The sequence below is a fragment of the Cetorhinus maximus genome, chromosome 16 (assembly GCF_964194155.1).
Source record: "Cetorhinus maximus chromosome 16, sCetMax3.hap1.1, whole genome shotgun sequence".
Classification (NCBI taxonomy): domain Eukaryota; kingdom Metazoa; phylum Chordata; class Chondrichthyes; order Lamniformes; family Cetorhinidae; genus Cetorhinus; species Cetorhinus maximus.
Genome location: NC_135894.1, coordinates 31,259,912 through 31,274,088, shown reverse-complemented (window position 1 = coordinate 31,274,088; position 14,177 = coordinate 31,259,912). Strand labels below are relative to the sequence as shown.

General features: G+C 43.7%; 1 protein-coding gene across 1 annotated transcript in view; it reads left to right on the top strand.

The window, feature by feature from the left end:
- Positions 1-14,177, top strand: part of dgkh (diacylglycerol kinase, eta) — a 675,016-nt gene that overhangs the window by 407,852 nt on the left and 252,987 nt on the right. Inside the window, 1 exon segment of the mRNA XM_078559610.1 lies at positions 6,126-6,230. Within this exon segment, the coding sequence (XP_078415736.1) occupies positions 6,126-6,230 (105 nt within the window).

The window sequence follows — 14,177 nt, the reverse complement described above, 5'->3', positions numbered from 1 at the left end:
AATTGCTGTTATTGTGCTTTCCTAGTTGATTAGAAAGTAATTTATAAAAATTTTTTACTGCTGATGAAAAGTCAATTCAAAATCTCTCCTCTTCATCTATTCTTTAGGCTTAAATATATTTGCATATAAAGCATTGGAAATGGTGTAAACAATTAACTTTTGAGCAGTTTGAGGTGTATTTTAGTTTATGGCAATGTATGTTTGTTAAAGAATGCATGATTTGGCAAACTCAGAAGGGGCATTTTCCATTCCTGGCACATGCCAGAAGTGCAGATGAATTTTTGCTCTTCACGTTCAAATGCTTTATGGCAGGAATCTCAGAATCACAGTGCAGAAGTGGCCCTTTGGCCCATCGAGTCTGCACCGACACGTGAGAAACACCTGACCTACCTACCTAATCCCATTTACCAGCACTTGGCCCTAGCCTTGAATGTTATCACGTGCCAAGAGCTCATCCAGGTACTTTTTAAAGGATGTGAGGCAACCCGCCTCCACCACCCTCCCAGGCAGCACATTCCAAACCGTCAACACCCTCTGGATAAAAACGTTTTTCCTCACATCCCCCCTAAACCTCCTGCCCCTCACCTTGAACTTGTGTCCCCTCGTGACTGACCCTTCAACTAAGGGGAACAGCTGCTCCCTATCCACCCTGCCCATGCCCCTCATAATCTTGTACGCCTAAATCAAATCGCCCCTCAGTCTCCTCTGCTCCAATGAAAACAACCCAAGTCTATCCAGCCTCTCTTCATAACTTAAATGTTTCATCCCAGGCAAAATCCTGGTGAATCTCCTCTGCACCCCCTCCAGTGCAATCACATCCTTCCTATAATGTGGCGACCAGAACTGCACACAGTACTCCAGCTGTGGCCTCACCAAGGTTCTATACAGCTCCAACATGACCTCCCTACTTTTGTAACCTATGCCTCGATTGATAAAGGCAAGTGCCCCACATGCCTTTTTCACCACCCCACTAACATGCACCTCCGCCTTCAGAGATCAATGGACACACAGGCCAAGGTCCCTTTGTTCCTCAGAACTTCCTAGTGTCATTGAATACTTCCTTGTCAAATTACTGCTTCCAAAGTGTATCACCTCACACTTTTCAGGGTTAAATTCCATTTGCCATTTATCTGCCCATTTGACCATCCTGTTTATATCTCCCTGTAGCCCAAGACACTCAACCTCACTGTTAACCACCCGGCCAATCTTTGTGTCATCTGCAAACTTACTAATCCTGCCCCCCACATAGCCATCTAATGTCGTTTATATAAATGACGAATAATAGGAGACCCAGCACAGATCCCTGTGGTACGCCACTGGACACTGGCTTCCAGTCACTAAAGCATCCTTCTGTCATCACCCTTTGTCTCCTACAACTAAGCCAATTTTGAATCCACCTTATCAAATTACCCTCAATCCCATGTGCATTTGCCTTCTTTATAAGTCTCCCATGTGGGACCTTGTCAGAGGCTTTGCTGAAATCTATATAAACTACATCAACTGCACTACCCTCATCTACACACCTGGTCACCTCCTCAAAAAATTCAATTAAATTTGTTAGGCATGACCTCCCTCCATGCTAACTATCCCTGATCAAACCTTGCCTCTCCAAGTGGAGATAGATTCTCTCCTTCAGAATTTTCTCCAATAGTTTCCCTACCACTGACGTGAGACTCACTGGCCTGTAGTTCCCTGGCTTATCTCAACAACCCTTCTTAAATACCGGAACTACATTAGCTGTTCTCCAGTCCTCTGGCACTTCCCCCGTGGCCAGTGAGGAATAAAAAATTTGGGTCAGAGCCCCTGTGATCTCCTCCCTTGCCTCCCTCAGCAGTCTGGGACACAAATCATCTGGACCTGGAGATTTGTCCACTTTTAAGCCTGCCAGCACCTCCAATACCTTGTCACTCCCTATATCAATTTGCTCAAGAACCTCGCAGTCTCTCTCCCTGAGTTCGATACCTTCTTCCTCATTCTCTTGGGTGAACACAGATGTGAAGTATTTGTTCAGCACTCTACTGATGTCCTCTGGCTCCACCCATAGGTTGCCCTCTTGGTCCCTAATGGGCCCTACTCTTTCCCTGATTATCCTCTTCCCATTGATATACTTATGGAATATCTTGGGATTTTCCCTACTTTTATCAGCCAGAGCTTTCTCATATCCCCTCTTTGCTATCCTAATGCTTCCACTGATTTGCTCCCCTTGTACCTTCTCATCGTATCCTGAATATCTCTGGCCATCCATGGTTCTCTGGGCTTGCTACTCCTTCCAATCACCCTAGAGGGAACATGTTGAGCCTATACCCTCCTCATTTCCTTTTTGAACGCCCCCCACTGCTCTTCTGTAGATTTGCCCACAAGTAGCTGTTCCCAGTCTACCTTGGCCAGACCCTGCCTTATTTTACTAAAATCCACTCTCCCCCAATCCAAAACATTTTTTTGCAACTTTTCTGTTTCCTTGTCCCTAACAAGCTTAAATTGTACTGTTGTGGTCACTATCACTAAAATGCTCTACCACCACCACCTCAGTCACCTGTCCGGCTTCATTCCCCAGAATTAGGTCCAGCAATGCGCCGTCCCTTGTTGGACCCTCTACATATTGACCTAAAAAGTTCTCCTGTACACATTTCAAGAAATCCACTCCATCAAAGCCCTTAACACTATGTCTATCCCAATTAATGTTGGGAAAGTTGAAATCACCTCATTATTGTTTTTACACACCTCCGTAAATTGTGCATATATTTGCTCCTCAATTTCCTGCTGACTACCTGGGGGTCTATAATAAACCTAACAATGAAGGTTCAGACACTTGGTATCCATGGAGAGGTTGTAAACTGGATTCGAAATTGGCTGTGTGGGAGAAGACAGAGAGTGGTAGTGGATGATTGCTTCTCAGACTGGAGGTCTGTGACTAGTGGTGTGCCTCAGGGATCTGTGCTGGGACCATTGTTGTTTGTTGTCTAAATCAATGATTTGGATGATAATGTGGTAAATTGGATCAGCAAGTTTGCTGATGACACTAAGATTGGAGGCGTTGTGGACAGCGAGGAAGGCTTTCAAAGCTTGCAGAGAGATCTGGACCAACTGGAAAAATGGGCCAGAAAATGGCAGATGGAATTTAATGCGGAAAAGTGAGAGGTGTTGCATTATGGAAGGACAAACCAAGGTAGGACATACACAGTAAATGGTAGGGCACTGAGGAGTGCGGAGGAACAAAGGGATCTGGGAGTTCAGATACACAATTCCCTGAAAGTGGTGTCACAAGTAGACAGGGTTGTAAAGAAAGCTTTTGGCATACTGGCCTTCATAAATCAAAGTATTGAGTATAGGAGTTGAGAACTTATGGTGAGGTTGTATAAGACATTGGTGAGGCCAACTTTGGAGTATTGTGTGCAGTTCTGGTCGCCTAACTACAGGAAGGATATCAGTAAGATTGAGAGAATGCGGAGAAGATTTACTAGGATGTTGCCAGGTCTTAAGGAGTTGAGTTACAGGGAAAGATTAAACAGGTTAGGACTTTATTCCTTGGAGCGTAGAAGAATGAGGGGAGATTTGATAGAAGTTTACAAAATTATGAGGGGTATAGACAGAGTAAATGCGAATAGGCTCTTTCCACTTAGATTAGGAGAGATAAACATGAGAGGACATGGCTTTAGGGTGAAAGGGGAAAGGTTTAGGGGGAACATTAGGGGGAACTTCTTCACTCAGAGAGTGGTGAGAGTGTGGAACGAGCTACCATCTGACGTGGTAAATGCGGGCTCACTCTTAAGTTTTAAGAATAAATTGGATAGATACATGGATGGGAGAGGTCTGGAGGGTTATGGACTAGGTGCAGGTCAGTGGGACTAGCGGAATAATATTTTGGCACAGACTAGAAGGGCCGAATGGCCTGTTTTCTGTGCTGTAGTGTTCTATGGTTCTGTGAATATAAAGACGAGAGCTAGCTGACCATGGGGTAAGTGGTCAGAGCTACCTGACAGCATGAAAGGGGCTGCTTTCAGACTCTGCCCTGAGCCCCCCCCGCAACTGTACTCCAAAAGCCCATTCTTGGGTCTGCTGTGCCCCAGGACATTCCTGCTCCCAGTCAAAGATTCTAGGTCTCCTTACAGTGCTCACAAACCACTGGACCACATTCCCTGTTCTCCCTGATCCCAGAACCTTACAATACTTCCCGAGCCTGTGATCCCTGCACTTGCCTTTGTGACCTCCTTGTCTAAAATTCATGCAATCCTGACATCCTCTCTTTGGCCTTCCAGGTCCAAGAAACCCCAAACTGAAGCAAATTATTTTGATCCTGTCCCCTTCACGATGCTCTCGGGTCTCAGGCCACCCTCATTACTGATAAAGCGGTGCCTATTTTAGTACTATGTGGTATCAGTTGTGGGATTGGGCAGCACCCCTGCTGGTTCATCAGAAAGCTGTGGGTTCAAGTCCCATCCCAGAGACTAAAGCATTGAATTCAGGTTGACTCTCCATTACAGTACTGAGGGTGTGCTGCACAGCCAGAGGTGTTGCCTTTTGGATGAAACTTTAAACTGAGACTCCATCCACTCTCAGATGGACATAAAAGATCACATGGCACGATTTCGAACTAAAACAGGGGCACTAACCCAGCTTCCTGGTTAATATTTATCTTTCAACCAACATCACTAAAACAGATGATCTGATCATTATTGCATTGCTGTTTTTGCTGTGTGCAAATTGGCTCCCACATTTCCTACATTAAAACTGTGACTGTATTTCAAAAGCACTTCATTGGCTGCAAAGCACTGTGGAATTTATGGACATTGTTAAATGTGCAATAGAAATGGAAGTCTTTCTTTGTGACACCCGTGTCCTTAAAAAAAAAACCTTCAACTCACCATGAGTACCACAACAGTCTTAATATTCCTGCACCTCCCGCATCCCGTTTGCTGCCTGTCACACTTTAACCGCCATACTTCAGACGCCACGTATTAGACCGTTTGAGCCTAATTTTAACTCTCAGCAAGCACATTTTGAATGAGTTAAAACAATGCCCTTTACTTTGCTCAGTGAGTTAGACCATAGACCAATGTCATGGGTGACCTGCTAGTAATCAATTAAAAGTCTAGCATATTGCATGTACCCCCTATTAGCATCACACTTGCATCCTGTAACACCTTCCCCATGCACATTGCTCATAAGTCCTTTGTTATAAAGGACTTATCATCTGCCTCATTATGCGTAACCATGCAGGAGATAATTTGGTGCATTTAATAGAATTATGCTTTTCTTCGAAAATGAAACAGAAGTATTTTAATGGGAATAAATCGTGAGACTGAATATAACTCCTTCTTGAAAATAAAATCAGAATAAACTAAAGAGAAAATATTCTCTGCAGCTTACTGAGAGGTTTCATCCAATAAGGGAGTTGACTTTTGGAATTGATGGCTCTAGCTAGATCTCTGGCATGGAGATAGTTTCCATTCCTGCAAGAAAGCTGAGTATTAGTGACCCAAACTCTAATTGGGTCAAGTTAGTGTCAGTCTCATGGCCCCTTATTCTTTGTTGTACCCCTGACTCGTATAACCCATGATGCCTTGGGATGCTCTCTGCACATTTCAAGGTGATGTTTTGTTGAAAATGAATAAACAAATCAGCAAAGAAATCAGTAAAATAAAAGCAAAACAGTGCCGATGCTGGAGACCTGAAAAACAAAGTGCTGGAAAAACTCAGCCGGTCTGGCAGCATCTAGGAAAACTCCCCAGAGTTCGCAAGAAGAGTCGTGTTGGACTCGATGTTAACTCTGTTTCCCTCTCCACAGATGCTGCCAGACCAACTGAGTTTCCCCAGCACTTTCCGTTTTTATTGCAAAACAAGCAGTGCTGTACTGGCTGGGTTGGTGTGCTGTTTATTGGGCAGTGCTTGCATTTTCTCAGATGTCAGTGGCATTGCCTGTTCCATCTTCATTCCCAGTCTTACTGCAGCAGACGTAGGGAAGACTGCCTTCCCAAAAAGAACAAAGAATTTTGATTTACATAATACTGCTCCCTTCAAAGCACTGTGCAGCTATATGTTATGAAGAACCTGTAAGAATTGTTTATCTTTCAAACATGTTTTTATTTTTATACTGTTAGTTTACTGATTGGAGGATTGTGTTTCAGGTCATTACACCATTCCGAAGACTGATTCTTTGTGCTGAGAACAGAAAGGAAATGGAGGACTGGATCTCTTCATTAAAATCTGTCCAGAGTAGAGAGCACTATGAGGTAAGCTTCTGTCTACTGTGTGCTGTTAATACATTCTGTGATGTTCTCTCCCATAATGAGTGCAAACTGAGAGCAAATGACTTCACACCACACAACATAGAAGGCATTGCAGGTCAGTATGCTTGTGGGCAATCATCAAACATCTCCCAGCTACTAACTGAGATTGAGTTTTTTTGCTGTTGTGGATCTGAGACACTGGAATTCTGCTCTCTTGATTCCTGAAGTTGCCTTTAGAAAAGCTGGGAGGTGATGACATAGTTGTATTGTCGTTGGACTAGTAACCCAGAGACCCAGGGTAATGCTCTGGGGACCCGGGTTCGAATCCCACCATGGCAGATGGTGGAATTTGAATTCAATAAAAAAATCTGGAATTAACAGCCTAATGATGAAACCATTGCCAATTGTTGTAAAAACCCATCTGGCTCACTAATGTCTTTTAGGGAAGGAAATCTGCTGTCTTTACCTGGTCTGGTTTACATGTGACTCCAGATCCTCAGCATTGTGATTAACTCTTAATGCCCCTGAACAAGGGCAATTAGGGATGGGCAAGAAATGCTAGCATAGCTAGTGACGCCCACATCCCATGAATGAATTTTTAAAAATGTTAATCGGTTGCATGTGGTTGGGTAACTGAATTGGCTTGGAGCCTTGCTCAATAAGAGAGCAGTTGGAAGACATTCACATCCTATTCTCTGATTCATGTGACTTGGAAAATTGGGAGTGCCGTGAATCAGACATGCTGACCTTTTTCCCATTTTCAGACCTGCTCTTTTGGAGATTTGGTGAATTTAACCCAATATTTAAAAATGTGCTGCAATACAAAGGGGTGGAAGTAATGCTAGACTTTCATAAATCCCATGGAATCAAGGTGGGTGGATGGAGTTAAGGTACAGGTCAGCTAAGATCTTATTGAATGGTAGAGCAGGCTCAAGGGGCTGACATACCTCCAGTTATTCCAGTATTCCTTAGTAAGGGATGAAGGACAACTGGTGTTGATAGAAGTGGTACCCAGCAGCTTCTGGGCAGGAGTGCATTGTAAAATTTTTCTGCCAGTGACTAGTGACCCCTTAAAGCCTGTTCCTGGAGTCCAGTTTAATGAGTGTTGTGCAAATAACAGTTACATGATTGAGTTCTCAATGAATTCATTTGAAAGGCTATCAGATCTTCAGTCAGAGATTTTTTCACCATTTCTGTGTTTTCTTTGCATTATAAATCTTGTAACAAATGAATCAATCTCACAACAATGAATAAATGTATCAGCTCAAATCAAATGGGAGTTAACAATTATAAGACCTGATTGATCATAATTTCTTGTCCAATCCCTACTGCTTTAACAATGGGCTGAACAACCTACTTACACAAGGTGTAGCTGACTGGAAACCTCTTTCTTATACAAAGAAGCACAAACCATCAAACCCACCAAGGAAAATTGTACAATTTTTGCACTCTGACACAGAGTTTCACCGACCAGGCGCACAGATAGGGACTTCAGGCACAGAGGTTAGGCTACGTGAGCTGTGAGTCAGATGCACTCACCTCTGCATCTGGAATTCCCTAGAATCTATTATTGAGGATGTAGTAATAAGGTACGTGGAAAATTGCAAGATGGTTAGACAGACAACATGGTTTTATGAAAGGAGAAGTACTATTTGACAAACCTTTTGGAGTATTTTGAGGGTGTAATTAGCAGGGTAGGTAAAGGGGACCCAATTTTTTTAATTTCATGGGATGTGAGCATCACCAACAAGGTCAGCATTTATTTCCCATCCCTAATTGCCCTTGAGAAGGTGGTGATGAGCTGCCGTCTTGAACCGCTGCAGTCCATGTGGTGTAGGTACACCCACAGTGCTGTTAGGAAGGGAGTTCCAGGATTTTGACCCAGCAACAGTGAAGGAACAGCGATATATTTCCAAGTCAGGGTGGTGAGTGACTGGTAGGGGAACTTGCAGGTGCTCGTAGTATCGAACAATTAGATTTTCAGAAGGCATTTGAGGTGCCACACAGGAGGTTGTTACATCAGATTAGCACTCATAGGATTTGGAGTAATATAACTGCATGGAGAGTAGAAATAAAGTGATCATTTTTGGGGTGGCAGAGTGTGGAGTGGCATAAAGATCAGTGCTTGAGCTCAGCTATTTACAATCTAGAGTGGTGACTGCAATGAGGGGATCTAGCATTGCCTGCTGCCGATACAAAGCTGGGTAGGAAAGTAAGCTGTGAGGAGAAGGCAAAGTGGCTGCAAAGGGAATGGAGGCTGATTAATTGAATGGACAAAAAGCTGGCAGATGGAGTATAATATAGAGGTGAAATTATTTATTTTGGTAGGAAGAATGGAAAAGCCAAATATTTTAAATGGTGAGAGACGGTGAAAAGTTGGTAGTCGGAGGAACATGAATCACAGGATATTAGCATGGAGGTACAGCAAGCAGTTCGGTAGTTGAATGGGCATTGGAGTCCAAGAGCAAAGAAGTCTTGCTGCAATTATATAGGGCTTTGGAGTACTGTGTGCCGTTTTGGTCCCCTTTCCGAAGGAAGCATATACTTAGAGGCGGTGCAACCAAGATTCACCAGACTGATTCCTGGGATATGAGGGTTTCCTATGTAGAAAAATAAAGTAAGGGAGGACATTGCTGGCAAGGGAATGAATAAGTTATTGAACAGTAGTCTAGAAAGATGGTTCACATAAAGTGAGAGGAAATCCTGTTAAAATGACTGTACAGCAATGCACACACTGCTGGAGGTAAACATGCACAGTTAGGGACCAGAGATAGTGGGATAATTTAGATATGGCTACAGAAAAATCAGGACTGGGAATTAAACATTGTAGGGTATAACATACATTTGGCAAAAGGGAAGGGGGAGTATCTGTGTATTTATTCAGGATAACAATGACAGCTGTGTCCCTTTTTTCTACTGTCAGTAAGATAAAAATAGAATCTATTTGGACAGAGATAAAAGATAGTAAAGGATCAATCACACTAACTGCTATCATCTGCAGAACATCTCATAGTGCAGGGGAGGCAGAGGAAGAAATATGTAGACAAATTAGAGAATTAAGTTTAAAAAAAAATAATCATGGGGGACTTCGACTGCACTGATATTAATTAATTGTCAGAAGAAGTAGATAAAGGGGTTAAAAGGAAGGATGTTCCTACGATGTGTACAGGACTCCTTTCTGACCCAATATGTAAGAAGTCCAACAAGGGAAGATTCACTATTGGGTCTCGTCATGGGGAATGGACCAGAGCAAGTAAGAAAATTAAAAGCAGGGAGAACACCTCGGCAATAGTGACCATAATATAATATGCTTTAAGATGATAATAGGGAACGACATATGTATGATGAAAACTCAAGTTAATAGATTGGAGAAAAATTGATTTTGTGGGGTTCAGAATAGAACTTGGAAGAATAAAATGAGCAACTACATTGGCAAACAGCAATGTAGAAGAACAATGGGAAACATTTCAAATAGTGTTCAACAGAGTGCTGGGAAAACATTTTCCACTAAAAGGAAAGAACAATCTAGTGGGACTCCATTGATGAATAGTTAGGAAAGAGGCATACATTCAATTCATCATCATCATTATGTGTTTCTCATGTGTTGGTGCAGACTCGATGGGCCAAAGGGCCTCTTCTGCACTGTGATTCTGTGTGATCATCATCATCATCATCATCATGATGCCAGTCCCTCAAAGCGAGGAGAATGCTTGCCATGCTGTGCTAGAGTAGAGAGGGAAAGAAAGAGGGAGAGAAAAAGATAGGGGTGAAGTCAATGCATGGTAAAGAGGCAGAAAAGTGAAGATAAAAGCAAACGACATTGGGCAAATATTCCACATCGGCAGTCATTTGGTAAGTCTGTGGTCAATGAGGGGTTGCACACCTTCTTGTGCTTGCTTCTTGCTCTTGCATGTTTGACCTTCATCATCCACCTTACTTTAAAACCAGCTATGGCTTGGTGAAGCAGAGCTCACCATCATGGGCCCTCCAGTGCACACTCTTCCCAGCTGTTGAGGCCAAAGCCAGTCTTCAAGTAGGATTTCAGGATATCTTTGAAATGTTTCTACAGGCCGCCCTGTGACCTTTGACCAGCCCCAAAAAGCTGCACAACCTCGACGTATTTCCATGGACAGCCGATATAGCCCAGGATCTTCCAGGTAGCTTTCCAGTTGACTGAATCAGATCAGTGAAGGCCACATAGAGTTTGGTTTTGCTTGCGGCTTTCTCTTGGACCTGCTGAATGGTGAAGATCGAATCCATCATGCCCCGAAATGCTCTGAAACCACATTGGGTTTCCAGCAGACAACCTCTGCAAGTGGAAGTAGGCGATCCAGTAGTACACCGGCGTGGACCTTGCCTGCATTGGAGAGTATACTTTAAGCCATGCCTCGGTAGTTGTCACACTCGGCTGTTTCCCTTCTTGAAGATTGAGACAATATTAACGTCGCTTAGGTCTCCTCGGAGCCTCACTTCATGCCAGATTTGTCAGAAAAGTAAGTATAGGCTTTGCACAATTTCACGCCAAGTTTGTACACATCAGTAGGGACATCGTCTGGGCCAGCAACCTTGTTTTTGGTTTGTGCAATGGCTTGGCAAATTGCCACCAGGGACAAAGGTTTGGCGAGGAACTGGTCCACCGGGTGCTGGTGCACAAAGTCAAGAGCAGTGTCCAAGACCATCAAGTCGTTGTTGAGAAGAGCCTCAAAGTGCCCTCTCCATCTGGCCCTAATGGAGTTGCTGTCTGTCAGCAGCTAGGAGCAGTGTGGGGCCCAATGAGCATGGACTGTAGATGGCTTTCGTGGCCTGATAGAAGCTTCTGAAGTTATGCTCATCAGGGTCTCTTGCCACCAACTGTTTTTAGTCTATTAGATCACTCTCTGGGCTTCAGACTAGGAGGCTTTTATGCAGCTGTTTCTGGGTCACTTTGCCATTGGCAGAAGGCAGCTGTCTCCTGATTTAGCACGTTTTCAGTGCGGTGTCATTGTCATTGAACTAGTCCTGGTAGCAGAGACTGGTGAAGCCCAGTGTTTCAGCACAGGCCGAAATGATGCCAGTCATGAGGCCATTCTTGATGGCAAAATCAGATGCACTGGTTTTGTGAAGATTGATGAGCTTGGTTTGGAAGGCTTGCCGGAAGGCCTCGCATGTAGTCTTATCCTGGAGGGAGATTGTGTTTCTGCGATGGGCAGCCTTCGCCTGCCTGTGTTGAAATCTGTTCATGATGGTCGATCCAGCAGTTGTTGGCACCATGCATTGCTCTTGTGATGTGGATGTCTCTTTAGTCTTGGGCGCAGCTGATGATGTGATCTATTAGATGTCATTGTTGGGAACAGGGGTGCTGCCAGGTGGTCTTGTACTTGTAGTCTTGGTGGAACACGGTGTTGGTAATTTGAAGCTTATGCTCAGTGCATTTACTCAAAAGTAAGTTGGAATTTGCGTGTCCTACCCCCACCTTCCCTGATCCTCTCCTCCAGATCAAGTAATCGCGTCCAACTCTGGCATTGAAATCTCTGAGTAAGATGACTTTGTCGTCTTTTGGGATACCGTGCAAGGCGTTGTCTAGCTCCATGTAGAATAGTTCCCTGGTGGTGTCCTCGGAGTCCAGAGTTTGGGTGTATGCACTAATCACAGTTACAACGTGTCCATGCGAGAGGCAAAGCCAGAGGACCATCAGTCATTGGCTTAGTCCGGTCGGTTGCCCCAGCAGCCAGTTGACAAGTTTGTTCCAGATGGCAAAGCCAACTCCATGGATGCGCTTCTCCATAACGCAAGCTGTAACCACTGCCCACCTCCTTCACCATACCTTCCCCTGGACACCTCGTTTCGCAGAGGGCAGCGTAGTTGATCTTTGAAGTTTGCAAGTTTCCATGGGATGACGGCAGTTCGTCTTTGGGGACGCAGATTGTCCTCACTGTCCATGGGGGCGTGACCATTCCAATCCCTTCTGGGATTTTCAAAGTTCTCGTTTTTTAGATCCCAGAAGACAGATCTTGTTGGATACGGTTGACTAGCCAGGAAGAGGTAAGACAGCCTCTGTTTAAAGCATCTTTTCTAGCACCTTCACCATGTGGGATGAGCAGAGGCGATCCTAAAAAGGACTGCTCAGCCACAGTATCCTTTGCCTCTCTGCAGATCATTTACCTTGACGTGGTGGAGGGGCCTGTTTGGGCCAGTGATCCCCAGGGCTATGGCCAGACAAGTGCTCCTGACAGGGTCACCCATAACAAACACCCTTGGGGAAGTCCCCGGACCAAACACGATCCAAGAGTAATCTCGATCCTCCAACGGTGGATCAGGCAGAAGAAGAATTCCTAATTCTCAACAGCTGCGATGACGAATGAAGGCTGGAGGCTGATCATTATTCGCCCTGGATCATCCCGGCTATGGGGTTAAGCCGGTGCAACAGCCTCCCTGTGTTCGAAGACTCCATGTGCTGACTCTTACTATTGGTTGCTCTTCCTTTTTTCTTCCTCTCTTCTCTTGTCTGTTGCCACAGGGCTTTCAAAACAAGAGGTGACAAGGCAGGACTAATGTATCCGGAAGTCCCTAGCCTTAAGCCTGCTGCAGTATACAGATGTCGTTAAGCATCTGGATAAGACAAGGGTACTTCTTGGCAGCAGATACATTAAGTATATAGACAGCAGAGGAATGCATCATAAGAGAGCACACAAAAAGGTTAGGTGAAAGCTCAAAAATAACTATTAGAAAAGAGAAGAGGAACCATGAAATTAAATTATCAAGGAAAATAAAACAAATTGGTAAAATATTTTACAGGCACATCAATCAGAAAAAAGAATCTGTGATGGGAATAGGACCATTAAAGGATAATACCAGTTAACAATAGAGAGATGGCAGCAATGTTAGATAATTATTTTGCTTTGGTAATTACCAGGGAGATAAAACGGGTAGACATGACATTGAATGACAAGTTAGTAATGAGAAACGTACAGCTGAAATGAGAAAAGTGGGTGTATTGAATAAAGTAATGAAACACAAAGAGGATAGAAGTTCTGGTCCAGATGGATTGCATCTACCTATTTTTAAAGAACCTAGGGAAGAGATAACCGAGGTATGACTACATATGTTTAATAATTCATTAGAAGGTGGCGGATAGCTAATATAATTCCTATAATTAAGAAGGGGGACAGAACATGTCCAGGGAATGATAGACCAGTCAGCCTAACATCATTGGTAGGAAAATGATGGAATCCTGAAAATGAGAAATATTATAATGAATAGCTAACATGGATTTCAGAAGGGAAAATCTTGCTTGACCAATTTTATTAATTTTTTTGAGGAGGTAACGAGAGAATAGACAGTGGTAATGTAGTAGATGTAATTTATCTGGATTTTCAAAGGCCTTTGACAAAGTGCGCCATAATAGACTAATGAATAAGATGAGAGAATGTGGAGTCTGGGGACAAGAAGCAGAATGGATTGCTAGCTGGCTTCAAGACAAAAAGCAGACAGTGAGAATAAAGGGTAGTTATTCAGGGTGGCAGAAGGTGGGAAGTGGTGTTCCACAAGGATCAGCGCTGGGACCGCTACTGTTCACAATTTACATTAACGGTTTGGACTTTGGAACGAAAAATACAATTTCTAAATTTGCAGATTGGGGTGGGGAGGTTGGCATGGTCAATACTAAGGAGGGCATTCCTAGCTTGCAGAATGGGCAAATAATTGGTAAATATCCACACAGATAAATGTGAGTTAGTACATTTTGGTCGGAAAAGTAAGGAGGTCACTCATTACTTGGAAGGTGCAAGTATCCGTGGGCTATATGAACAAAGGGATCTTGGAGTACAAATAAGATCAATCACTAAAAGTTGTGCCACAGCAAGGCTATCAAAAACAAACCAAGCTCTAGGCTTTATTTGTAGAGAGAGGGAATTGAAAAGGCTCTCCAAAACTGTTTCAAACCCTGATCAGACCACACTTAGAGTACCACAT